The 24,500-nt window shown below is 40.8% G+C and overlaps 1 protein-coding gene across 3 annotated transcripts in view; it reads left to right on the forward strand.

Moving 5' to 3' along the window:
- Positions 1-22,845, forward strand: part of clmna (calmin a) — a 52,310-nt gene extending 29,465 nt beyond the window's left edge. The window contains exons 2-14 of one of the 3 annotated variants that reach the window (XM_056392989.1): positions 174-235; positions 3,681-3,776; positions 3,889-3,972; positions 4,055-4,147; positions 5,869-6,065; positions 7,796-7,989; positions 8,525-8,607; positions 8,716-10,606; positions 10,745-10,926; positions 12,799-12,977; positions 15,466-15,556; positions 15,671-15,726; positions 16,675-22,845. In XM_056392989.1, the coding sequence (XP_056248964.1) occupies positions 174-235; positions 3,681-3,776; positions 3,889-3,972; positions 4,055-4,147; positions 5,869-6,065; positions 7,796-7,989; positions 8,525-8,607; positions 8,716-10,606; positions 10,745-10,926; positions 12,799-12,977; positions 15,466-15,556; positions 15,671-15,726; positions 16,675-16,798 (3,332 nt within the window). In that variant the 3' untranslated portion in view covers positions 16,799-22,845. Of the gene's footprint in view, positions 1-173; positions 236-3,680; positions 3,777-3,888; positions 3,973-4,054; positions 4,148-5,868; positions 6,066-7,795; positions 7,990-8,524; positions 8,608-8,715; positions 10,927-12,798; positions 12,978-15,465; positions 15,557-15,670; positions 15,727-16,674 lie in introns of all 3 variants that reach the window. The other 2 variants (XM_056392988.1, XM_056392987.1) reach the window with 2 other exon arrangements.
- Positions 22,846-24,500: the final 1,655 nt, after the last annotated feature.

Below are 24,500 nucleotides of genomic sequence, written 5' to 3' on the forward strand. Positions count from 1 at the left end.
ATCATTGATGTGTGAGACTGGTTTATTCTGTCACAATGTTTAATCTCAGATAGGAGTATGAAAGAGTGTGCGTGTGTGTGTGTCTTTGTGAAGAGGTGGTTTATTCGACTCTGATCAGTGCTCAGCTTCCTGTTGACCACAGTGTTTCTTCTTCTTCTCTCTCTGTGTTGCAGTTGAAAGAGAGGTGGTTCAGAAGAGGACCTTCACCCGATGGATGAACCTACACCTAGAAAAGGTTTGTTGACGCCTTCATGAAACACACAGAGAGGAGGAACAGTAACCGTGGTCTCCACACTCCAGTTATTACAGAGCTGCTGCTTCCTGAGCCTCCATTCACTGCCCGGGTGCAACAAGAACATTTCTTTTATTGGCCTCTCTATCCCACCCCACTCCCACCCCAGCACAGGGTAGCTCCAGCATGAAACCCCCAACCCCCTCCTCAGTGTACGGGTTTGACACTGCAGCTGAGACGTGATGGAGGCCACGTAACAACAGTTGCACACTCTCTAAATTATACATGTGGTTGTGTGGAGCTGCATTAAAGTTTCATTCACTGTAAAGAGTTAATCTGAGAGAAGCGTGGTGATGTCACAGGTCCACACCGCACAGCTAGCTGCTGCTGTGTGTAAACAATGAGAGCCCCGTCAGTGAAGGGGACTAGAAACTAGTGATGTATGGAGGCCCAAAGGGATCACACAATACATAAATATATAAATGTGACGTTTTGTTGTCACTCACAAGGTGAAAACAATTCCAGCCTCACTGTCACAGCTGCTAATTCATTTTTTACATTATTATATATTGGCCAATATTAGTCCATATTAGATTATCAACATACAGTAGATATTGTCTGATGAATAACGTGAAATTATAGTTCAGAGATGTCGAATATATGTTTGAGGTCCTTTAGAAACAGGACCGGTTCCTCAACACAGCGCGTCACTCCCGTACTTGGGAGACCCCTGTTCTAAACAGGAGTCCCACACCTGGGATTCAAAGTTTTACTGTTCTTGTTCCTGCTTCCTGGGCAGCTTTACAGGATTAGTTGAAAACAGAATCATTATTTTTTTATCTATTAATCTAATTTTCTGGTTTAGTACATTAATTGTTTTCTATATAAAATTTCCGAAAATAGGGGGGGTGCTTCAGTGAACTGAATGTTACAACCCTTACAGTATCTTACTTGTTTAACTAAAGCTTTCAAATAAATGTAGTTGAGTAGAAAGTACAATATTTCCTCTCACCGCATTTGGCTGACCGATGGTGGAAATATGATCACTCAGTCACTCAGTCAGTCATATTTGCCATTATATGCCTGGCTGTGCTGTTGTAGTCCAGCCAAAAAGGTGAAAGACTATCTAATCCACCACAGACACACAAAAGACTATTAACATGAAATAATAAACCCTATATTGATCTGAAAACGTATCTCTACAACAACTAATCCTCCATTGTCTCACTGCTAATGACTGAGCACCGGTGTTTGCTAACATTAGATCATATATGACATTTATGATGACTAATTCAGAAACTCAGAGGGTAAGACAGTAAAGCTAGAGAGTTAGCTACTGCTACTTACATTGACCTACAGTGCCAACAGTACAGTGAGAGCACAGATTTGAGGGTGATGTTCAGCTATCATTCCCATACCCATAATTCGAACCCTGTCTATGTGGAATCTACCTGCAACTTGTCAAGCTTTATGTCAGACGCTGATAGGCCACTGTGAAATTGTGAAACAAATGAAAGTACTGCTGCAGTTCCCATACACCTGAGCGTCAGACCCACAGAACTCCTGCAGAGACTCACTGATACTCTGAGTTTCTGTTTTCACTCCTCAGCCAGGAGGGAGTCTGATCAAGTCTGCTGTTTTCTCTCACACAATGAGCCTCTTCTCTTACTCTCTGTTTGGCCCTGCATCAAATCTCTGACCCAATAACAGACAATCATACATTTGTCTTCTGTCATCTTGGAAAGTTACAGACACTGAACCCCTCTCCCCCCCCCACCCCACCCCACCCCCTGACGTCACCCTCCTGCCACCGTTCAGACAAGCTCACAAATGCCTGAGTTAGTATTGACTTGTGATAACAGGCAGTGCACGCTGTGGCTGACTGACGACTGATGTTTAAAGATAAATCTGCAGGTTTGCGCTGCCGTCATCAGCTGGATGTTTCACTTTCACTCCATTTTCACAACATGAACATCTCCATATATGTTTTTACTGGAAGTGTGCAGCAGTTGGTGTCTGCTGATTTCCTTTAACTCCGCTCCGCCGACAGACGTGGCCAGAGGCATCATGTTTTCAGGTTGTTCACGCTCCATACTCGTGAACGTGATATTAATTATATTATATTGTTTCATGAAATGATCTAATTATCTAATATATATATTAGATAATTTCTTCAAAATTTGGTACAAATGTTCACTTGTCACACCTTTCTGACAAAGGTCAAAGCAAAAATGGGGAAAATGCTCTGGCTTATTTTCATCTGCATAGAGCTGAGCCCAGGATGAAGCAACGGTGTCCCTGCAAAATAGTGTCTGTCGGGTGAAATATTTACATATTTCCTGCAACTTGACTGGTTGGTGGAGGGATACAACCGTCCGGAGGTGATTCTAGCTCTGTATTTCAATAGAATCACAGTTGTTTCCCTGCACTCACTGATGTGAAGTGAATCCAAGTGAAGTTTTTGGCATGACCGCAATTGATATTGACTGATGATATTTCCACCACTGGTCAGCAGAGTGCCGAGCCTCAGTCTACTGAGCCGCTCTGGTTTCCCGGCTGCTCGGGAACTGCAGGGAAGAGGAGGAGCACTTCCAATACACTGAGCCTCGCTTCTATTACAGCAAATAAACTTCTTTGATTCCATGTATCATTATTACTAAAGGAGGCAGGAGAATAACTAAACATAAGACACACCAAGCAGAGAGAGCAGGAGAGAGAGAGGGAGAGAGAGAAGTCATCGGTAATGAGGCTTCGTACTAACGACTATGACCAACTCTACATATCAAACAGAGGGAGTCAGACATAAAGACCTGCCTCTAATAAAAGTCTGTTACGTTCTGGAGTTGAAATAAATAAAGACTAAACTATCCAGATGGAGGCTGTGCTCTGTGTGAGAGATATTGTGCCTCGGGCCCCGATGGTTCACCTGGTGGAGCACGAGATATTTGGGCTTAGTTCTTCCTGAGTGGTGGAGGCAGACAACCATGAGGGGTAATTCTAGTTTGTATATGCATGAACTGCAGTAATATCTGTGGCCTCATTTATGCACATATGCATCTTGGGTTTTTATTGTCTACTCCCCTGAAGCTGTTTGGTTTCCTTTTATAAAAAAAAAAAAAACACCAGATGAAAAAGACTTGTGCACTTTGGCAGTTCAGTTATAACAAAGACGGTTTATTTGAAACACATGGATGTGTCGTGTTTAGAAGCTACGAGCTCTCTTACCCACACAAACCATTCAAACTGATCAGGGATTAGTTTATTAACATCTGGCTTTTATGCAGTTGGACTCTCTGATGCTTCTTGGCTGCATTTACACTCACATCTTTTAATATTCAATAAACATTTGAAGACTTAGACAATACATCTGTGTCATGGTATCCTGTTTTATATTCTTACCTCTCTCCTCTCCACTCATGCTTCCCTCTTTCTTTCTCTTCATCCTCAGTGTGACCCACCCATCGAGGTCCAGGACCTGTTCCGGGACATCCAGGATGGACGCATCCTCATGGCCCTGCTGGAGGAGCTCTCTGGCTGCAAGCTGGTCAGACTCTTTGCACTTTGTTTCCACACAACTGCAGCTCTCATGGCAATATTGACAGCAGCAGTATTCATCTCATTTAATTATAAGTTTCTCATTCTACATCATCTTCCAGCTTCATGGATTCAAGAAGTCCTCCCATCGTATTTTCAGACTCAACAACATCGCCAAGGTCCTGTCCTTCCTGGAGGAGAGAAACGTGAGTAACACAGTCACTCGGCTGCTGCGCCGCTCGATGATTGGCTGCAGTGTTCTCACATGTGCATTGTGTGTGTCCTCAGGTGAAGCTGGTCAGTATCGACGCAGCTGATGTTGCCGATGGAAACTCCTCCATCATCCTGGGTCTCATCTGGAACATCATCCTCTTCTTCCAGGTAAATCTCATTTCCTCTGCCACATCCTCTTACTTTAAAACCCCTTCACCCCCTCTCCTCTGCGCTCTGAGTTTCCACCTTCCCTCCCTTTCCTCTGCCTTTCTTTTCACTTAGAACGAGGTCAAGTGTAAGAATAAAGTGTCTGCTTCACGGCCTGTGCACTTTCCATTCATAAAGGCCCGTCAAAGTGCAGCTCGCTGGGTAGTTTATGTAACCCACACTGTGGTTCACTGCCTTGGACAGACAGCATGAGGAAACACTGTCCTCTCAGTCCGCTGTCTGAAGCTGAGAACACTGCCAGCTCTCAGCTGGGATGAATGGTTATCATCAGCAAGATGTACTGAGCTTTTACAGAGCCAACAACCAACTACAGAATCCTGTATTTTCCTCTCTCGTTATGTCTGACACTTGGCAAACTTACTGCAGGTCTTGCAGAGAGAATACCTTGGTTAAAGATATTAATATGAAAACTAAAAAGCTAAAAGCTAAAAATGCTTATCATTATCTTACGCTGTAAACATGTCAATTGAATAAATGTGTCTGTGAAAGCTTTCCTTGCAAAAGGAGTGATGGAGCAAAAGGAAGAGAAGGGAAAAAAAGATATCCGTGCAGGTGACATTTTAGCTCTATATCAGAAACAATCTCTGTCCATACCAACACACCTGAAACCACATACATACATGACCAACCACACTGGGCATGTGCGAGCCAGTGTTAACAGGGAGCAGATTGTCTACTCTGGCTCTGATCAAGCTCTCTACAGTCTGAGAAAATAACCCCTGAAGGTGTCAAACTTGACTACAAGACCTTGTGCATGTTAACACACAACATCTGTGTCTTTACACACCAAGTGAGTCCTGACATCATTTATAATTTTACTGAGAGCAAACACTTTTCCTGTGATTTAAGGGGGGAAATGGCTTCTTCTGTTCTTCCTGTGATGCTTCTTTCTTTATAACAGAAGGTAAAGGAAAAGAATTCATCCGTCTGTAGTGGTCGATCTCATGTCCACAGCAAGGCGACAGTCATGTGACAGGCAGGTGCCTCAGTTCCACCAGGAACCTGAACAAATTCAACACCCATATGAACGCGGGGTCTGCATGGGCCAGCACAGGCTGGTTCTTACAACATTAGTAGCATAATGGGGAATATGAAATCGAGGTTGAACCATGCCAGGGACCAGTGACGTCCCGCCAGGACAAGCAAGGCAAGCAGTGTTTGACTAGCTAAAGCTAAAAATACACAACAATTAGAACAATACTGAAGTGGAAGTGATATCTGTCCTTACATCTGATCTCAGAACAGCATTCTGTCCCATAAAGGATCCTGCTTTCAGCCTACTTTTCACAGGCTGAGCAGAACTGACCATGATGAGTAAACTGATCTTTACGTGTAAAAAAAAAAAAAAAGATGAAGCTCTCCTTTAATTTCATCTCTAAGGTTTCAGAAGAGATTCTGCACTGGACAGACTCCGAGTGTTTTCACAGCTTTGAGTCTGTTGAAATGTTTGCTTCATGTGTCATGGATGCAGTGGTAAGCATGATGTAATAAATCTTGGTGACTGAGCCTTTTACCTGTCTGTTGTCTTTTCTCAGAGCTGTGGACCAGAGCAGATTCTGGTTAATACCTTCAAAAGTTTCTGAGAGATGATTTTTATAATCAATATTCAGCAAAATGTTTGCTCAGGTGAACCAGAAATCCAACTTTCTGTCTCTCTCCAGATTAAGGAGCTGACCGGGAACATCAGGAGCCAGTTCCCGTCCTGCTCCAGCCTGTCGTCCATCCCCACCAGCTCCGACTCTGACGCGTCCCACTGCAGCACGCCGTCAGACGAGAGACAGTCGGCGTCCACAGCCATGAGAGAACACGGCAAGGCCATTAAGAAGCTGCTGCAGTGGGTACAGAAACGAACGCGCAAGTGAGTGTGGTCTGTCATTTTCAGTTAAAATTGTTTGATTAAATCTTACAAGTCTGAACGAATGTGACAATCTCTTAGTTTTCAGTTTTTGTTCTACTGAATATACTGTATATTAAATAGGGAGATGCTGACTCACTTGGCACAGCAACAACAACTTCATTAATTATTTAAACCTTCTGATGTGGCATTGTGATCTTACGGTAGCCTTATTTACCTTTATGCTTTCTGCAGAGCAGTTTCACTATCTGCTTCTGGCAGTGTGTGTGGGTATAGACCTATATATCTGAGTTGTTGTATCACTGTCTTTTTTAGACTCCACAGTGCTTCATCAAGGTGACCTTGTTTTGACCCTCAAATTCATTTTAAAGGTGGAGTAATCAACTCTGGAGAAAGACTGTGGATATTTGAACTCAATAGCAAAACAAATACACTAGTCCCTTCAGTTCACCTTCAGAAGCTCCACCCCCTCAGAATCATGGCCACACGTTGCCCAGGCAATGACAGTGGCTGAATCCAGAGCATCTTATACAGCAAGGAAGTGGATACTGTCTCATGGCTGAAGCTAAACAAACCTTATAACTGGAGAGAGTCAGTTGTTTAGATTGTGTTTCCAAAACTACAGTGACAGAAGAGGGGACCATAGGTTTGTAGCTAAGCTAACAAGGAGGTAAAGTTAATAGCATTAGCATAGCATTTTCAAATTATTAATTAAACCAAATAAATTCACTGTGCTAACAAACTTGTGTTTCTAGGTTTTGGTGGCTATAAAACCTTTTGCATGTTCTACAGACAAATACCACACGATACAGAGCAAATTACAAGAAACACTAACTAACATGCAGAGAGGATTAGACAGTTTCCCAGAGTTTCCCCACCTGCTTGCTAACTAACCAGTTGGGGTTAGCTATCACAAACTTTAACTAACAGGACAAAACAATAGGCTACTGACCTATTGGCAAAGCTAAAGTTACCCACCTGTCAAGCAGGAACAGAGCAACCTCCGTATCCTTCTTCATACCTTTCAAGTCTTAAACATTTCTTCACCGTAGCCGAACTGGCTGTCAGGAAAAATCCCAGTGAGCCAGTGGATCATCAAAACATCCATCAAAATTTTTAATAGTTCTTACTGACCCAGTCAGTCTCTGCCTGCCCTGTCTGCGTGCCTGTCATTCAGGGGGTGGGCTGTTCCCAGCAGATAAGTCCAGGGCTGAATTTCTTTCCCAGTCTCCGACACTGTAAAGCCTCTCCGATGTTAACTTGATCGTAGCACTTCTTTTTCAGTTTTTGTTCTTCTGACCTTCTCGTCTTTGGAAGTTTTTTGGCCAAATCTCCTCCTGATACGTCGTCGGTCTCTCATTAGCAGTCCATACAAATCCCATTCAAAACTCCACATGGAATAGTGTTGTGTGTCTCGGTCCAAGCCGCTTTGTTTATTTCCCATTTAAAGAGGCAGGACTGTGTAGGAATATAGGTGCTTCTTTCAGCACACACACAGACAGCTAGTGGACTATGAGGACATATTCACTGAAATTGACAAAAAAAGTGTATGAGATTAGAATCACTGTCACATCCCTAGTGGTATCTGTTCATTTAGATAGTTAGATTCAATTTGAGATATCTGTCTCAGCACTGGAATGTGAATGGAATTTAGACTCTCACCAGAGACAGTGCCATTCTTACTCTGGATAGTAAAGAAATAGTTCCTTTGAAAATTGTACGTCTCATTATAGGTATGGTGTAGCAGTTCAGGACTTTGGGAAGAGCTGGACAAGTGGACTGGCCTTCCTGGCTGTCATCAAGTCCATTGACTCAAGCCTGGTAGACATGAGGAAGGCCCTGCTGAGGAGTGCCAGGGAGAATCTGGAGGATGCCTTCAGGATAGCCCACTACAGCCTCGGTATCCCACGCCTCCTGGAGCCTGAGGGTAACAAGAAAATAAATCTTTTTAAATATTAACCTAATCTAGTTACTTTCCACATTAAACCATGATTTTTTTAAAAGGAGAGTGTCTGATGATAAATATAGTTTCCAGATGTTTCTCTTTCCTATAGTCTTTCACTATGAGGGGAAAAAAATTAAGCCAAACCCATATTTATGTTGGCTTTTCTGACATTAGACAACTTCCGTGGAAAAAGGTAAAGCAGGATGTGCATTTGATATCTTTCTCTGTGCTGATGTACTCTTTCTGTTAATGTGACAGAATTCAGATCAGACTTGTGCAGTATTAGAAGTGTTACAGAAATGAAACAGGTCTAACTCAGTGAGATTACTGTCATGACTTTTACAGAAGAGGGACTCCTGGTTTTACTCAGACATGAGACCTACATGTCAAATTGCCAGCACATTTGCGTAATAAAGTGCAAGTCTGAACAGGTCTTATTACTCTTAGGAGAAAGCTTTATTGACATGGGGACTTTTATGTAAAATGCCAGTATGATGATTGTTCTTTATTTTCCCAGATGTGACTATCAACCCACCAGATGAACAATCCATCATGACATATGTGTCACAGTTCTTGGAGCACTTCCCTGGTATAGAGGAGGTAAGCGTTCTGGCTTACAGTTCATGGGTGATTGGTGTCTGACATCAGATTTTGACAAGACATGTGAGCACTGATTGATTTCTGCCAACTTCCTTGTTTCTAACCCAGCCGGAGGAGTCCTGCCAGCTGATAGAACGAAGCATCTCTATGGGTCGACTCAACTTCCGTGAGATTGACTCCGACCGCATAAGGAATGGCGCTCACGGAAGCAGAGTGAAGGAGCGGTCATTCATGTTCCAGCGGGACTCTACCAAACCCGCACCCAAAATTTTAATTTCCTCTGTGTCTGAGGACAGGAGTGCCACATCACCCCCGTTTAGGCAGGCTGCAGCTCGCTCCTGGTCCATTGAAGACTTTCTTGCAGATTCCCCCCACATGGGAGACACCTCCAGCAGTGTGGTTGAAGACTCCAAGGAACCTGTCAGTGAGGTCTTAACCAACTTAATCTCTAACTCCCCACAACTGTCTTACACTCATTCACCCACTGACTCTTCAGTGCCTGAGTGTGGAAACACTGAGTCAGTAATTGGTGACTCAGCGATCAGCTCACCGGACTCTTGGGTTGAAAGCGAATTTGGGGTGATGCCAGAGAAGTTTTCTGAGAGCCCAAGCGATAGTTCTTTGTGTGACAGTGGAACAGCCTGGGATGTGTACCGTGCCACCCCAGTGGAGGTTACTAATCTTGATGAAGGATTTGTCCCATCCATTGAGGATAGAGCATCTGATGAGCAGTCGATTACTGAGTCATATAACGATGAAGGGATTTACTCACTGAACTCACTGGAGAGAACACAGGAAGAAACCCAAGGGCATTCTGAGAAAAAACAAGAGGAAATACTCAAAGAGAGCGAGGCAAACCTCAAAAGCAACAACCAGGACATGACACTGGATCAGAGCAATGCTGAAATCGCAAAAAAAGTAGACTCTAAACAGATGGATAAAAGTCTGCTTCAAAAAGAGCAAGTACCCAGAGAGCAAGAACCTTATTTTGATGCACAAGTCCTGCCCGACTCTGGTGCTAATGATTTCCTTGAAACTGATGAAACTAATGAGTCCCTAAGCTCCAACACTAAACTACCACTCCCTGACCATTTTGAAGAACCTGTGAAGCAAACTGGTGTTGAAGAGAGCACTTCCGGAGTATCAGACTTTGTAAAGGAAACTGTGGATGCACAGGACCACGAAGGACAAAGTAACGGTCAAACGGAAAGTCTGATTAAAAGAAATAATTCTGAGGAGGCTGAAGTGGAAACTCAATGTCTGAAAACAGGTTCTTCTGTAGAGGAGAAAAGAGAGGACCCTAGAGATGAATCATGGACTGTTAAGGAAAGGGATGAAGGTGTTGTAGAAACACAAGATGAAACAAATGAAGGAGTTCTAAGAGACTACCCAGATCCTCAAGAAATCATTACGCATCCAGCCAACCAACAGGGAGCACCAAGTATTCCTCTGATCTCCATCTCCAGTGAGCCAGAAGAGCAGAACGAAGAGGGAGCATGTGACCCAGAAAGACAAGCTCATGCTGGGGATGAAGAGGTAAACCAGCCAGAGGTAACTGGATTTAATGGAACTGACACAAATGTCAACAGCACCCAAAATGCAGATGAACGGAGGTGTGACTCCAATTTCATTGATGACAAAAGACCTGCTGAGATTCCTTCCATCTTGATATCAGAAGATGATAATTCAATAGCTTCAGAGCAAATAACGGACATAGAAAATGGGCATTTGGATGACATAGATGAACACAATATCAGGAAATCGTCAGATATAAACACATGTGATCCATGCACAATAGATAACATGGAAATGACTGAACAGGAACGTGAGTTTCCTCACAACAACTCTCAGACAGATAACATTGATGAGGACTTCATTGCTCAGTCTCCTACAGATGATAAATCGCAACCTGTGAATACTGAGCAGGACAAACTGGGCGACAGTGAGAAAACCAACACACAGCAGAGCACATTGGATCCAGTCAACTCAGAACTGAATGGTAAGATGGGGATTTCATGTCATGAACTAGCTAATGCGCCCAGAAACATGGACTTCTTTTATGCAGACTTTGATCGACGTTCTCCCACAGATGATCTTGATGGTGACCCTATTGAACCCATGGATCTGTTCTACCCAGACAAAGAGGAGCCCATGTTAACAGAGCTACCTGATACCGAAATGCAGAGTTGGCCTTCTGTTTTGAGCGTATCAGCTCTCCAGCCAGCGCCAGCTTCAGAGAGTCTACCAGATGACCAACCACTCGACCTGCCGGGTGAAGACTTCAGGAATGGAGTGCATTTGGTACAAGAGGATGACAAGGTAAATGCAAGTTTATTCAGCAGTCCCTTTGTACAACCCAACCTTTTCAGTGTCACATTAGCTTCATGTTTAAGCAAATTAAGTGTTTCAGTTTTTTTATCATTGTAGTTTCTGGACTTCGTTTGATGAGTTTTCATTGGCTGAGCTATTTGCATGGCTCTAGACATGGAAATATCGTCTGGTCAGTTGGACGGTCCATCAATTTGCTCCAGACTGAAATATATTGAATTGGTGGGGATGGCATTTTGATCCTCAGAGGTTGAACGCTAAAAACCTTTTCCCTGTTACCACTATGAAGGTAACACATGTGGGTTTGGGTGAAATATTTCGATAACTTTTGGACTGATTCCTATGAGATTTGGATGAATTTCACTACCTTTGGTGATCCCTCGACTTTCCATCTAGCGCTGATACTTTGGTCTCTGACCAAATATGTACAAAACTAATCACATTGTGACCAGGCGTGGAGCCCCTGAATTTCTAATCTTGTGTCAAGTTAAATTGGGGGCTGCATACCCCGCTGTACTTTGTGTTTAATGCTAGTTTGCAAATGTTTGTATGGTAACACACTTAAATCCAAACCACAAATTGAGTCAATTTACAACATGAAACAGAGAAAACAGAGGAACATTCTCCAGTTCAAAATGCAGAAATTAGGCAGTTATTCTGCTGAATGAAGTTAAACCAACAGAGGTCTTGGTACCGTATTGCATAAAGGCAGATGTCCATGTGTTTGTTGATTATAAAGCATGTCTAGGTTCTAAATTAATACTGTGAAAGTATCAATCAATCAATCAATCAATCAATCAATCAATCCATCAATCCATCAAAATCTGCTATATTTTTTATTACTCAGAAAGCAGTCAGCCAATCAGAAGAGAAGCTCAGAGCCTCCAATCTTCTGATTGGCTCACAGACCTGTTGTTACTAGAGCTCCATAGAGAAGCCTGAGAGAGGAGATGTAAAAATACACTGAGATGGTTTTTGGATCTTAAAACCACAAATATATCTTCTTATGGATCAACACTTCAAATAAAACACAGGAGAAGAGGAAAAGATGGGACCTTTCATTATCTGGGTATTTTTTCTTTCACTGTAAAGTGAGCGGCATCATAGAAAACACTGCCTTCACACTGCCTGTGTGTGTGTGTGATGGTCCAACTGCCCAAACAGGAACATGAAGCAATGTGACACTTCACACCTCCACAATATCACACCTAACAACCAGATGACCCGCTGATATTCATTAAGCACAGGCACATCATTCTGTTCCACTGATGGGTCAGTGTGATGAGCTCGGGCTGTTGTTCTGTTATCATGAATCATTTATTTGAAGAACGAGATTGAGAGTCAGGGGTAAACCAACAGTGAATACTGGGTGACAACTTTAACTACATGTTATGTAGATTTTAAAGCATCGAAATCCCTCCAAACGTTTATTTCACCTCACGATATAAACGTGTTTGATTCAGTGACAATATGACAAAAAGTTGATTTTGTTTTTCTTATGAGGCTGATGCTGGAGGAAAGGTTAAGAGGTCATTTAAAGAAAAAAGGTTAATCCTCTGGAAGTACGAATGAGGTCTTTAAAATTCTGTGGTAATCTATTTCACTGACATTTATGCCCAAGGGTGGCGTTGAAACAAGAAAGCTCATAGAGTGATCAAAATGGATGCATGAAGTGCATGAATCTGCTCTGTAACGTTCATGGCAATTTGCCCATTAAAATGAAAGTTTTCTGTGTAAACACTGTCAAGTGTTGGCCTGAAGGTGGCACTAGAGAAAAGGTCCATCAGAACATTACGACTTTAAATCTGTTTTCCCTCTAAAAAGCTAAAAGGTTTCTCTCTCATCGTTTCCTGCTCTTGTTAGGCGATCACTAAGACCAACGAGGAGACCAGTAAAGCATCTGAATCCCAGGAGCAGAGCTTGTTTCCCGGGGAGAAGACGGGAGGACTCTGGGGTGATGATGATCCAGCAGATGGCAGCAGTATGAGTGGGGCTGAACAACAGAGCCCGGGCTCTGCCAGGGAAAACACAGAGCCTGTGAGGTAGGTTTTCTATTCTTAGCCAGCTCCCTGGTACACTGAGAAACACACATTACCCAGGGGGAAACCAGTGTTATGGCAATGCATGGGACTGTTCTGACCCGGCCTCTCTGTTTGCTCCCATATTTCCTTAAAAGTACTGAACAAAGTCTCTGTAGGTTGGTGATGGAGATGAGGACGGGCCTTATTAGGGGTTGAAAGACCGTGGCTTAAAGAAAAGGACGAGGATTACAGAAATCAATGTCGTTGGATTAATTAATGCCAGAGAGCTTGATTCTGTTCATGTTCAACAGTGGAATTAAAATGATAATCCTTGAGACTTTCATATATCAAACCCACTTTTGATGCTTTTTATGCTTTGTATTTAAGCTGCTCACATATTCTGTTATTTCCTCTTCATGAATCAGTTTTCATTGTCAAGTCTGTTTCCACGTGGGATTCAGAGGAAATGATGGATACATCGTGAAGACAAAAACAAACCTTCATGATACCATTTTATGTAGCACAACATTTTTGAATGCTTTGTACAAAAGTGGGAAGAGTCATATTTGCAAATATTTTTTTATCTCCTTATCTCAAGTTAACAAATTCATTATCCCGAGATAACGAGATGTTATTAGGAGAAAATTATTTTTTGTTATCCTGAGATAACAAGATAATTATCCCGTTATCTCAAGATAACAAAGCTTGTTTTCTAATTATAATGACTTCTTGTTAATCAGAGATCAGATGAGCCAAGCCAGTATGTAAATGAACTTTTAGAGCTGTAAAGTGAAAATGCATTGATCAACATCAGAGAATATTTCAATCAAGGGCAGATATCAGTCTTTTCATACAAGATCCTCATCAGCAAATGAGTTACTAAGGATTGTTGCCAAGGAGGAGGTTGTTTTATGTGTCCTGACCTCCCTGTTCTTTTTCCTCTTTTCATGACCAGAAGGATAGTTCCCCTTCACCCCCTTTGGGGGGGCTGACACAACTTGTGTAGTTATATGTCTTTGTATCAAAAATCTTTGAGGGTAAAGCTTCATTTACAATAAATGAAAATACCAGCTAAAAAAGAACGTCAATGAAAACAAGCATATCAATACAAGGAACAGTTGAAACAGGTACAAACAGAAGTGAAAAGGTCAGAGATTAAGAATCTAAAATGACCAAGAGAGAGACAGTGCAAAGAAGTCTAAAGCAGATCTTCCAAGCTCAGTATGAACTCAAGGGGAAATGGAGCGTGAGCCGGTCATTAGTCCTGGTCTAATGTGGTCCAGATGGCCAAACTAACATGAATGAAAGATTAAAGGCAATTTTTCAATAAGGGTTTTGTAAATAAACAAATATGTATGCAAATCTCCCCTCTCAGAGCGAGAGGACCATCCAGCGTGAGCGTAAAGGGCTGCCTGGCTCTCTTGTGGGACATTTCAGGTGCTCTCGGGGGCCCTCTGGTGGCCACAGGGGCCCTGAACAGGCACTTGGTTTTAATTATGTGTCTGGCCAGATCTGGTGTGTAATACAAATGTCCAACTGTTTACTACCCGTTAGTTTCCAGTTACAGCTGTTCTTTGATTTTGCTCCAATTTATTCCTTATTTTTACCACGGTCTCACGTTTACAGCAGTGTCTGTATTTTAGACAGATGTGGGCAGAGGTCACGCCTCCTTTACTTGAGTCACAGTACAGATCCCCCTGGTCAAATATCACTCCAGTACAAGTGACAGTTGTTCAGACAAATTTTAGTGCAGGAGTACTTGATCATAAAAATACTGAAGTATTCAAAAGTAAAGTTTTATATGTCAACTCATTGTTGTTTTGTTCCACATTTACAGAACCTAATGACTTGACACAACCCTACTGACTGACTGACTGACTGACTGACTGACCGACTGTAGAACCTGTAGAATATGATACAATGACTGTAGACATGGACATAAACACACAATTTAATCAACAAAAGGAGCTGTAGTCGCTTTCATAATTTTAATGAAAAATGTGGTCGCAATAAACACAGCAAACATTTCAGACTAAATGAATCTTTCTTTAATTCTAAACCTTCAAACACAGACTTCAGATCAGACTCATCTTTATCTAACGTTGCCATGGTTAGGACACTGACAGGTTGTCATGACTGACAGTGGAGGAGTTGGCTGTGATTGGTTTTTCTCCTGTTGGCGGCCAGCTGGTGAACACAGCGGAGCATTTAGCAGCTGAAGAGACCGATATCTCAACTTACTAAGGCCATAATATGTCAAACGTGTGTTACTTTCAACTTTTTTTGGAGTTCTATGATAAAAAAAAACAAGATGAAATACAGATGAAACTCCCAACAGGAAGAATGAGTTCTTGTTGTGGTGGTGAAGGAAACAGGGACCGTTTTGTTTTCATACCTGTATTACTATGATCTGCAGATGTGTAAATACTCATAACGGCTTTCCCCGCTGCGTTGCCTGGGTCTGCTCTCCGCTGATGAGGCCAGAACTAATGGATTTTGTCCTTTTCAGGAGTGTCACCAAAAGTTCCAGCAGACCAGATGAAAGTCACATCCCTCCGGTTCTCCGTCACAGAAAGGGGGCTCATCTCACTGAGGCTGTGGTTAGTTTGACACTCCATTTCCTTCTCCGCGGAGATCTCGCTGTCCCTGGATAAATCATCTGTGCCGTCGCAGTTCACTAAGAGTGTGTGTCCGGTGTTTTTCTCCACTCACAGGACAAACAGAGAGCTGAGACCGTGGCGACCAGGAAAGATGACAATGGTGACTTTTGGTAAGAACGTGGTCACATGATTCAGTTCCCAGTCCTTTGTATGAAGTGATACATCCGTGGCTTTTCTCGTGGACGCGGCATCTCAGTAACAATATTTCAGTAACGCCTTGAAAGAACTTCTTCAAATGTGGCACAAACATTCGCTTGGACTCAAGGATGATCTGATTAGATTTCCTTTGTGGTCAAAGGTCAAAGGTCAAGGTCAGTGTGACCTGAAAAAATACTTGACGGATGGTTCATATTTTCTTTGACTCTGGATAAACAGGATGTAACCTGAAACTAGTCTGAGTTGAAGTGGCAGACAACCACCAGGTGATTCTAGTTTAAATCCTGGCTTCATGCTCCAGTGCTCCAACTGGTCACCAGTATATTCTGAGATGGAGCATTAAACACATTATTTAATGGAAAAACTAAAACTTACATTATAAACATTTAAAATAAATATTATCAGCTTGTAGGAATATGGTCACTGTGCACTTGAAGGCCTTTGGAACACACCACATCTCATTTAGTCGCAGACTCTAGAGGGGTTGAGTTCATTCAGTCTTACTCATTGAAGCCTAGTTTAAATTTAAACGGGTGATGGGGTTTGCAGTGGATTGTGGGACAGCAGAGGTTATTTTTTGTAGAACAGAGAAGCTTTGTCAAACTAATGTGACTGAGTCAGTGCTGAACAGCAGACAGCCAAGGACACGGTACTAATATTAATATTAATATTAACTAATCCAAATGAGACGTTTTTGTCCTCTGACTAATGACAAGAAGCTACTTGCGTTGATAAGCTTGTGTTATTTTTGTGTCTCCTCTGAACTTTTTCTCCCTGTGTCTGTGTGTGTGTGTGTGTGTGTGTGTGTGTGTGTGTGTGTGTGTGTGTGTGTGTGTGTGTGTGTGTGTGTGTGTGTGTGTTGTGTGTGTGTGTGTTGTGTGTGTGTGTGTGTGTGTGTGTAGGAGGAGTGAGAGCTGGGAGCTCTATCTGCTGCTGCTGCTCTGGCTGCTGCTCTACTGTTTCTGGCTGCTGCCACAGATGGACCTGAAGACACTGCCCAGCCTGCTGCTGAACCTCGACCACTGAACACACACTCTCACACACACACACACACACACACACACACTCACACTCAAACACACACACTAATACACACGTAAAAATAAAAAAGAGGACACACCACACACATATAGCTCAACTGCCACTCATCTCTGATGTATATTTCAAAGTACTACAGCTTTTCATGAGGTTTTGCTTTTTTTAGCTTTTGATGTGGCTTGAAGTGTGTGATCTGTGTGACGAGGAGCAGCAGAGGGAAAAGTCCTGATGCTATGAACGTGAAGTAAGAATTTCAAAGGAAAAATTCAAATCTTACAGGTAAAAATGTTACAAGAATAAAGTCATCATTTTACAAAGTAAAAGTCTTGATAGAAAAAGTAGAATCTCAAGACTAAAGTTGAAATATTTTGAGAAAGAACTCACAAGTTAAATTGTAATTCTAAGAAAAAATGTCATGATAAAGAATAAAGTCATTATTTTAAATTAAAGTTAAGTCATTAAATGTCATTAAAGTAAAAATAAAATTTTTATTAAGTTGTAATTTTATAAGAAAAAGTCAAAATATTTTGAGGATAAATTCATTTTATTTTGTGAAATAATAATAATAAAAATAATAATAATAATAATAACAATGCACAGTGTAGTGAAAATGAATTTGTAATTCTGAGAAAATGTTAATAATGATAATATTAAACTAGCAACTTCACTCTGAAATTACTTTTATTTCCTTTCCATTTTATTTGTGCAACCTTTTCTCAAACTTCCTCTCATAACTTTACCCCTGTTTATCAGAATATTACAAATTTATTTTTCAAATCTCCAAACAGTGGCTCCGATATCTCCACTGCAGATCTGCTCCTGTTCTATAGACGCTGTAGAAGTTTGTGCTTTATTGCTGTGCGAAGCAGAACGAGTTGACTTTGTGAGACGATGTGACTGTACAGCTCACTCTGATTGTAGATAGAGATATATGCTATGGATGTATGTATGCACAGTTGAATAGCCATTTAACCCAGATGAAGAATTGAAAAGTGAAACGGCTTCAGGCTGATGATAAAAAAGTTTAGTTAGTGGAGCTGAAGCAGGAAATATATATATTTTACACTACTGGTCAAAAGTTCTAGAACACCTCCATTTTTATACCTCCGCCAGCCAGAGCCAGAGGTGTGTTGTTTTTTGGGTTGTCCATCCATCCATCCATCCATCTCATTCTTGTGGACATGATATCTCAGACAGAACGTCTTCAAATTTGTTAAAAAATATTCACTTGGACTGCAGGACAAATTGGTTAGATTTTGGTGGTTAAAGGTCAAAGGTCAAGGTCATGGTGACCTCACAAAACATGTTTTTGGCCTTGTGAACGCAGTATCACGAGAACTCTTCAAGGGAATCCCTTCAAATTTGGCTCAGGGATGAGACTTAAGTGGTCAAAGGTCAAGGTCAGTGTGACCTCACAAAACACTTTTTAGCCATAACTCAAGATGTCACGCAGCAATTATGACAAAATGAAAAAAAAAAAGACAAATGGTTGATATTTTATATGATTCTGTATAAAAAGGGATGTAACCTGAAACTAGTCTGAGCGGAGGAGGCAGACGACCTCGAGGAGGTGATTCTAGTTCCAGCTGTTATTTGAATAGACATAATTCAATGTCTCAGTTTTTATGAGCAAATATACAACTGGAGAGTTTAAAAAGAAGGAATCATGGGACCTTCTTGTTGAACTGAATTTATTTCAAATTTCAGTGAGAACTGGAAAAATGGTTTGTTCTAAACCTTTTGACTGGTATGTGATAAAGGCTTTTTGGGCTCAGCCGTCTGAATGAAGGGAGGGGGGAGAGGAGGGGGGGGTTTATTAAGGATCTGTTGCACTTTTGAAAGAGAATGCAAACTGCCAAAGATAGTTTTGGAAGTGCTCATACAGAAAAGTCACGACTCACCACAAGCCCAGTAATGTTGTTTTTAACACGTAGGAAGTCATATCTAACTCTTGTACTGAAGCTTCACCCCAGCTCTCTGTTGTATAATAGCTGAGGCAGAATATGTATTTGTAATATTTTATGGCTCATAAGATGTGTGAATGGATTTTTAAAAAAGTTTTATGATAAAGAAGTGTTTTATGTGACTGAGCTATGCCTGAGCTTGTCGACGGAAAGAGAACGCTTTAAAATGAAATATCTTTCTATATGTTATTTTTGAACAACTGTCTGTAATGAAGGGTTATGACAAAGTGATAGTAAATATTCCTCATTTCATCACAATCTGCATCAACAAGCACAACTCTGCTTCCACACCAGCCGCCCGCTGGGTGAAGTCTGTTTACTCTGAGCATCAGTCCAGCTCCTACATCCACTGAGGGGGCAGCAGCAAAAAAAAAAAGCCATTCATTCATTGAGTTCTGTACAAACTGGGTCGTCCCTACAGCACAGTGCATCATGATCATGTCTCATGTGTGTGTTTGGATGTGTTCTTGCCCTTTTATCCTTGTGAGAACTAGAGCTGTGTCCCAGCTCCATTCTGTTTCCTGACAGCCTGCAGTACGGGCTGAATGCTAATCACACTGTGCTGTTTTTGTTTTAGAAATCAATGTGCTTTATTGTTTTGTACTAACAGGAAACTTATGAATGCCACTGCCAACTGCACTTCACAATAAGACAGCAGAAAAGGTTTTCTAAAGATTTAAGACTTGATGTGTGTGACAGTGGACAAGGATTAGCAGTGGGAAAAACTCATAATGTCATGAAAGTGAAGTAAGAATTTCAAGGGAAAAATTCGAATCTTACAAGTTAAAAATGTTACAAGAATAAAATCATAATTTTACAAAGTAAAAGTCATGGTAGGAAAAGTAAAATTTCAAGACTGAAGTTGTAATATTTTGAGAAAATACTCACAAAACAAATTTTAATTCTAAGAAAAAGTCATGTACAAAAGAAAATGTCACAATAAAGAATAAAGTCATTATTTTAAATTGAAATTAAGTCATTTAATTTCGTAATAGTGAAAATATTTTAAATAAGTTGAAATTTTATGAGAAGAAAACTCACAATGGTATAACAGTCCAATTGTAATTCTAATTTTTTTTTTTATAAAAAATGTCAATAAAGAATAAAGTCATATTTTTTAAGTTAAATTTCATCTAAGTAAAAATAAAAGTTAGATTAAGTTGTAATTGTATGAGAAAAAGTCATGTGTGAAATGAAAAAAACAATGCAGTGTTGTGAAAATGAAATTGTGATTCTCAAAAAGGTTAATAATAATAAGAATAATACAATACAGTTGTATTTTTAATTGAATTTATGAATGCCAATGCCAACTAAACTTCACAGTAAGACAGCAAAAAAGATTTTCTTAAGATTTTTATTATAGACTTTAGACTTTTATTTTATATGAAATGTTGGTTTGACAAGACAATTCCAACTAAAGGTCCACCCACTGATACCACCTCCTTTCTAACGCTTACAGCAAATCAACAGTCACACAGTGTAAAACGTTTCTGAAGTATCCACCATCCTTTCCTAACATTCATGTTCCAATTGCCTAAACACAACCATGAAAACTTTACTCATGTTTTTAGTCGCTACAATCAGAGATAGACGGTGGTGGAAGTAACGAGCAGAGGTGGGAGGAAGTCACAAGTGCAGGTCACACAGTTACCATGGTAAGAGTCAAGGAAGTCAAGTCAAGTCATTGCTCAGGTAAAGCAAGTCACAAGTTTTAACCTTCAAGTCTCAAGCAGGTTCAGAGTAGATGTGGAGAGGGAAGAACTCATTACATTTTGCTGTGGATATTGTTTTATCACTTTCTTTAATGTGTAGGATTGTTTGTCCTACTGAGTGCCATTACCATTACTACACATCTGTATGTGGAACCTGCAACGTGCTCTCTCTTCTCCCAATATAAATTTTTGTATTTTTGGACTTAACCCCTCCCCATGATCGCTGCCTTGTGCGTTGGCCCCTGCTGGTCTGCCACGTCCTAATAGGTTGCCAGGTTTGTGGGCATGGCGATAAAAATCACCCGCTAATGCTTCAAAAAAACAAATGTAACTTCTAGAAAAATGGAAATATTTGATTAAAAAATAGTCAAGTCTTTTATCAGTGTTGGTCGAGCAAGTCTCAAGTCCTCAGATCTGTTAGTTTCTGAGTTAAGTCCCTCATCTCTACTAATGAGTGAAAAAAGTACCAGTCCAACAATAGAAGGTACCTAAATACAAGTAGAGTAAAAGTCCTGCTTTCTTAATCATACTTAAGAATATGTAGATGTTTTTACTCCTCTGCGCCGGCAACTGCATATTGTTGAATCCAATATATCAGGAACGCCCAGGTGGAATTTCATCACTTCTGTCACACTGTGACCTCATTAAAACATATTTTTGGCCATAACTCCCAAATTCATGCACTAATTATGACACATTTTAACTCAAATGTCTATAAGGATAAAATTTAGCGATTACATTTTATATCCAAAAGATCAAAGGTGATTGTAGTTTTTTAGAATCTTAAACTTTAACTAGTAGTGGAGTAATAAGTACAATATTTTCCTCTGAAATATAGAGTGACATTAATACCTCAACATTGCACAGTACTTTAGTAAATGTACTCTGTTACTTTCTATCACTGGACATCGGTGAACAAAGGAACTTGCAGTTGACTGACAGTCTGCATGTTGCTGATACATTCCACTGAGCGTTTTGCATCTTTTGAGATCTATTCGTGACAATGTTTCCTCATTATGGTGATTAAAAAGAATGTAATAATGGCAGCATTTCATTTCACAGTGTATTAGCTGTCACTAATTAGTATGTAAATGAATTTCGAAGACACAGGCTTGTAAGAATCAAATGGGTTTAGTCTGTATAATGACTTATTTGAATATACTAAATGTTGTGGTTTTTGCAGTGTGAACACACTACAAACACTCCTGCTGGTATTTAGTATGGAAATGGGACACGGCTCAGTTTTACAGAATAAATTATGTACGTCCTCACTTCAGCCAAGGGCTCGTTTAGATGTAGGATTTGCCTGAAGAGTTGTACAGAAGATCAGTAAAGAGAATTATCATTGTATAATTGTTGTCTGATTTTTGTCATAATGCATATTTTTTCTTCTCACGATCATTAAATCAAAACATGTATAATGTGATAATTATCTATGATTAGCCACAAAATAATAGAATATTCACCATGTAGTTTTTTTTCCCCTAAATTTTCCAGTTTTTATGATTGACAGTAAAACTACATCATTCACTATATTACAATCATGGAAACTAGGATTTTACAATCTGCTGTATAATTTTACTGTTATATGTTCAGGCACAGTCTCCAATCCCTGCATTCATATTATAGGGACATTACACTGTTTCATTGGGTATTACAATATCTTTTTTAATCATTCTGTGATCCCAACCACAAAAATAATAACACCCATGTGCTTTACAGCCTTACATAGAGTTGAGATTACAATTGGAATAGAAATCAAAATTAATATGGTCATAGATTTAAAAAGAGTTCACTTCAAGTTTCAACTGGAACTGCACTTAAAATTAAAATAAGGACAAGATTTAGAGGAAGTTTGGCAGCAAATTCATCTCTGTGTCTCCAGTAGAAAACTCCCTCTAATGCCTCTTTTCCTGCTGACTGGTAATTCATTTGCAGAATTTAGCGTTATCCTAAATGTGAGTTCAAAGTGAGTAGATGTCTTAATTTTTCAGCCTTGTTTAATAAGGGAATGGGAAAACTATTGATTTGTACCTTTTGGATTGCAAAAATCTTCGTACTGAGGATAATACTAACTAGCCACAACAGCTTGACCTGGAGTCCCAGTGCTTCAGAGTCTGGGACTGGACCTGAGGAAACAGGGAGGACAGTAGTTTACAGTCTTTACGAGCACTGTGTGTGTATGTATTTGTTTGTGTCTCCAGTGGCCATGCCCCCCCCCCCCCCCAACTTCCCCTCCACTACCACCATTGAAAGGACTGACCCAGTAAAAGCATATTAGCTTTTGTATTAGAACCTCAATCATTCTCATTGTTTCAACAGCACCAGTCAAGTGCAATAAATGATGTTTTAAACCCTTTGCCTCTGGTTGTGTGTGCTTTGTTTTCACTCCTTATGGCACTGGCTGTTTCTTTAGATGTCTATGACTCATTTAACTGAATATATACTGCTATGACTGAAGTCATTTTGCTGTATATCATGTCAATTTCATGTAAATATGTTTGTCACATAAGGGTTAGACTTCTAGAGTCATTTTTTTAAAGATATGTTCAGACCATCGAGTGTCAGTAGAGATGGACTTTGCCTCTGTGATGTCACCCGCAGGTTTTTAAAGCTCAGAGTGAGCTGCTCAGAGTGAGCTGCTCCGCCGTTGCCATCTTAGCAGTGTCTGACTCCGCCTCTAACTCCCAGTTAATCCAAAAATGGACGAAGATGAGGGGGGCATGTGGTGCCGAGAATTCATTGCATACTTTGTTTGTGGCAAGCATACGCTCCCCCACCTGTCACTCAATTCCCCATATCTTTAAATCTTAATGAAATGTAAACAGGTGAGTTATATAAACAGGTGTCATGAAGGAGGAAATTAGCTCTGAACATGTTTATTTCTGCTGTAAAGCTGGACATTTCAACATGGGAATAACAAAACAATGTATGTAACACACTTTATTTTAATTAGTTCATTTCATATTTTAATTACTTCAATTCATTTTTCTACCAATCTCTCAAGTAGAGAAAGGTCTTCCTGTCCGTCCTTTCCTCTCTCTGCAGCCTCATGTCTTCTGTGATGAGCCGTAACACCTCATGTCTCTTCCTCCTCCTCCTCCTCCTCCTCCACCTCCACCTCCACCTCCTCCTCCACTGCTGCACTTGGCCCTGGTGTGTCCTCAGGGATGGAGGCAATCAGGACAGGGGGTGTGATGAAATGACTCTGTCCCAACACCTCATCCATTAGGAGAAACCAAGGCCAAGTAGCAGTGGTGGGGTTTGTTGCCTTACCTCAGAATTCTTAGTCCCAGTGAACAGGTGTTGAAACAAAGTAAGGTTTGTGGTACAACTGGAGAAAGGAAAATGTCCAAAGAGATAAAAATTCCAGTGACACTTGTAGTAAATAGAAGCCGTTTGTTAGACTGATGTGTTTCGGCTTTATTTCCTTGTTATCAGCTCCGGGTGAAGGCAGGTTGCCTAGAGCCAGCCCTGCAACATTATTCAACATGTATTGACTAATTGCATTACAACAATCTAATCCTGCTGTCCTTTGCTTTTGTCTGCCATTTTCTACTGTGCCAGCACCATTAAATGTGCTTGTTAATATCTTACTACTGTAATTCAAGAAATGCCTGGAGACACACTCTTCTTTCCAAAGGTGTAGTTAAATTCAAGCAGCGTGCCATGCCATGTGCTCATGGAATCACTGTAATCTGTAATTTCATCTCGTCAAGTATTTTAAAGCCGCACCTGCTTCTCACTCACAGTGTCATACAAGGAGCTTCCTGCACAAATGGAGGTCATTACCGAGCTCCACGTGAGCCTGAGCCCAAAATGTGACTGAGAGGATGCTTTCCATTATGCTCAGCGTGGACTGCTGCTATTGGCAGGCAGAAGGCCCCTCTCCCTCACCTGTTGTAAGAGGCTGCTGCAGCCCATGAAACACAGGCTGTCTTTCACTGCCCACCTCTGGCTGAAGTCAGGAACAACACCATCATGATGGGGTTTACAGAGAGCACAAAATCAATA

Source organism: Seriola aureovittata, chromosome 13 (genome assembly GCF_021018895.1).
Source record: "Seriola aureovittata isolate HTS-2021-v1 ecotype China chromosome 13, ASM2101889v1, whole genome shotgun sequence".
NCBI classification, from domain to species: Eukaryota; Metazoa; Chordata; class Actinopteri; order Carangiformes; family Carangidae; genus Seriola; species Seriola aureovittata.